The sequence below is a fragment of the Arachis ipaensis genome, chromosome B08, assembly GCF_000816755.2.
Source record: "Arachis ipaensis cultivar K30076 chromosome B08, Araip1.1, whole genome shotgun sequence".
NCBI lineage: Eukaryota > Viridiplantae > Streptophyta > Magnoliopsida > Fabales > Fabaceae > Arachis > Arachis ipaensis.
This window is the reverse complement of record NC_029792.2, coordinates 9328763-9331928: the sequence shown is the minus strand read 5'-3', so window position 1 is coordinate 9331928 and position 3166 is coordinate 9328763. Positions and strand designations below refer to the sequence as shown.

The 3166-nt window shown below is 35.2% G+C and overlaps 1 protein-coding gene across 2 annotated transcripts; it reads right to left on the bottom strand.

The window, feature by feature from the left end:
* LOC107613952 lies at nt 230-2999 on the bottom strand. Of its 2 annotated transcripts, none has more exons than XM_016316152.2 (6): nt 2788-2999; nt 2563-2695; nt 2370-2482; nt 1993-2164; nt 1757-1891; nt 230-1656 (listed from the first exon to the last, which is right to left on the bottom strand). In XM_016316152.2, exons 1-6 carry the CDS (start codon nt 2826-2828, stop codon nt 439-441), a joined length of 1812 nt encoding a protein of 603 aa, XP_016171638.1. In that variant the 5' UTR covers nt 2829-2999; the 3' UTR covers nt 230-438. The 2 variants fall into 2 exon arrangements, with proteins under 2 accessions (XP_016171638.1, XP_016171639.1); XM_016316153.2 differs by having other exon boundaries at nt 2370-2473; nt 2788-2998.

Here is a 3166-nt window from a genome sequence, read left to right as displayed (position 1 = left end):
TTCGCATTCCCACTTGGCTAGCTTAAAAATTTGGAAAGATAGGAGACTCGAACCCGCAACCTCTTAATTGAGTATGGGGAGTCTATGCCATTTGAGCTATTACTCATTAGCAGAAAATATTATTTACTTAATCAAGAATAAATTATTGTTTTTATTGTAAAATTTCAGATGAATAAACAAAACTAATTTTGTCCTACCAAAAATAGTATTGTACAACAAAATATTCAAATATACTAAAATATTAATTTCAACTAATTTTATAAACGATTTCAATGTTACCTGCTACCCATGGATGAACATTAAAAGTTAAATGCTAAAAAGAATATTTAGTCTTTAAATCTAAAGAGAGTCACACAGAGTAGAAGCCTAAATTAATGGATCACTCAAAACTTAAACATGCTATTAGTACTTTTCAAATGCTCTCTAAGTCTCTATTATCTACTTTTGTAGCTGGACTTTGCTTTCTTGGCACTCTCTCTTTAGAGCTGTGAACTTTGCAGCTATGTCATCATACTCCGGCAACTTTGGATGAACATGATTTGGACATGAGTATGTTCTAACCATCTTGTCTTTGCCACAACTGCGCCGCTGATCTTGAGGCATCGACATGGCCCTCGAGTAGTTAGCTTCTGTTTCTGTTCTTGTTAAGGAACAAGTAGTATTCCTTGCATTGGAACATTTGGAAGAAGCATAGTTTCCCATTGAAACAGAGTACTCTGTTTCTATTTCATTGCTTCCAAGAAAATTATGCTTAGTTTCACCACTATAACTATTTCGATTCGGCCTCGGCCTCTGAGTGATGTTAGTGGTAACTAAATCATCCATGAAGGGTTGGCAATCACAACATTCATCAACCGAAACTTGATGAAAATGTGTAGCTTTGATCCATTTCTTTGGTTTATCATCATCATAATCATAGAGGAGAAATTGACAAGGTTGGTCCAAGCTGCATCCACTCATTCTCATGTCGAAAGATCTTCTCCTTGTGCCATCTTCACTTTGACACGACTGCGAAATCTTTTCCTTCAATCTCTTCTGAGCATAGCTTGATAGGGAAATTCCATCCGGCGAAGGCTTTTGATCCTTTCTGAGGCGATGAGTGCCATGTTTATGCGCCGAGGGACTTCTCCATGGCTTATGATAGTATACCATGTATCCAATATCCATTATGCCTATGCTTTCAAAAGATGCTGATCTCCTTCTTGGCCTTTTAACTTCATTTGCCCTTTTGCTCTTTGTATAGGCCCTTATGCTTGACTTTTCGCTCCACGATTCGTGTCGATTTATGTTGCTTTCATAACAAGTCATTTGAGTTTCTTTTCGTCCTCTCTTGGATTGGCCAGAGGTTCTGAACTTAAATAGTGTTTGGTCCTGGAAAGTACCATCTTTTGATACAGAAAACTCACATTCCTCAATGTCACCACCATAATCCTCAACCTCAGTAAAGTTCACTGTTTTCTTTTTCAAAGGAGAGTTCAAGATATATGGAGGATATTTCTGAACAGCAGGTACAATTGCAGAAACATCAATTAAGGTAGATTTTGGTGAAGAACAAGAGTCATTTGGGTTGGACATAGATGAATCAACACATGTAAGATCCCTTTCTATCTCTTCAGTCTCTGAAGGATCTACTTGATAACCTTTGTTTTCTTTGACCTGTACAAGAAATATACATAGGATAAATAGGATGTATGGTACTAGTTATTAAGATATATACCATAAATTCATGTCTAAATTACATGTTATTAAGAGTGACCTGTTCTTGTTGCCAACTGGGGTAGTATTGAATGGCTAAAACCTGTTCTTGTGTGCAGTTTTCCCTTACTATTTCATCAACCATTTTCAACTTGAGATCTTCTGACACTGGATTTCCTGATAGGTTCTCTTTTAACTGTCATTTAATTAGAACTTGCATGAATATTGATCAAAGTAAAAAAGTGCATCAAAATTTCAAGGTTGTGACCCTTTTTTTAATGAAAAGAAGTTCAGTACCTGATTGTTTACAAGATTTCCAAGAAGTAGCTCCATAGCTGTAGTGACAAACTTGTCACCATAACGCTCTCCAAATAGCTTCCTTATGACACAGAGCTCAGGAATCTCCCCACATCTTGCAGAAGCATATATAAGACTAGAAACTGCTTCATTGATATCATTAGGACAGTCCCTGATATTAATTAAATAGTTGAAATTATCAGATTGGAAATTGCATTTTGATTTATTTATATATCCGCTAGAGATTCAAAAGTTTAAAAGTTGAATCAAATATAAACCAAATATAATAAATATATATTTAAAAAATAATAATTTATGAAGTAGGAGTATCAATATGGATTATGGAATTGAGGTTGTAATTAGATAGGAATTCATACCTGTGCCTTCGGATATAGGAGAGTTGAGAAAGAACAAATTCACAGTAATGATCAAGCAATTCATATACAGCAGCTAGCCTTTCATCTTCAATGAGCTGCTCAACCTGTTGTTGCTAAGATATAATTAACAATTAATCATAAATCATAATGATTAGAATAGCAACCACTACTAATAAAGCATAGTTCAACAAACCCGGTTAAGAGCAGTTTCATCATGGCCACAATGTATGAGTTCAGCCACATCTTTTCTCAATTGCCTTGCAATTGCTTCCCTCTTGTTCTTTAGCAGCTTCAGCCTGCACCTCCCTCTTTTCATTGCTCTCTTACTATATATATATTATTGCAACACAACATGATCATTCAAATGAAAAGGAAAAAAACATGTTATAGTCAGCAGAAACAAAAGAAAACTCATTACCATTTTGAAGCTTTGGACCAACCAAACCAGATGTCAAACATGTTTAAGACTTGATATCAGTTTCTTGATTCATTTACAGGTGTTTCATTTGTAGAGAGGAGAGTGGGTTGAAGAAGAAGGCATAAAAAAGAGATTATCATTGATGAGAAATTGATTAATTAGTGGGACTCATAAGAGAATGTGACAGTTTTGGTCTTACTTAGAAAAAAGAGAAAACTTCCCCAATCCACACACATATAAATACACACATGACACGTCAGCACTTTGTGGGGCACTAGTCTCTTGCAATAACAACCACTCTCTGGGAAAAAAAAATGCCTCACATTGGATCCAAACTTATCCATCTTAATTTCATTTTATATGATAAAAAGTACCTAAC

What these genes read in the sequence shown, in the direction of transcription:
- LOC107613952 (XM_016316152.2), bottom strand. Translation starts at nt 2,828, where the DNA reads ATGTTTGACATCTGGTTTGGTTGGTCCAAAGCTTCAAAATG. An exon ending in TGGTCCAAAGCTTCAAAATG is followed by an intron (nt 2,696 to 2,787) that starts GTAATGAGTTTT and finishes ATATATATATAG; the next exon opens with TAAGAGAGCAATGAAAAGAG. An exon ending in ATGAAACTGCTCTTAACCGG is followed by an intron (nt 2,483 to 2,562) that starts GTTTGTTGAACT and finishes ATTATATCTTAG; the next exon opens with CAACAACAGGTTGAGCAGCT.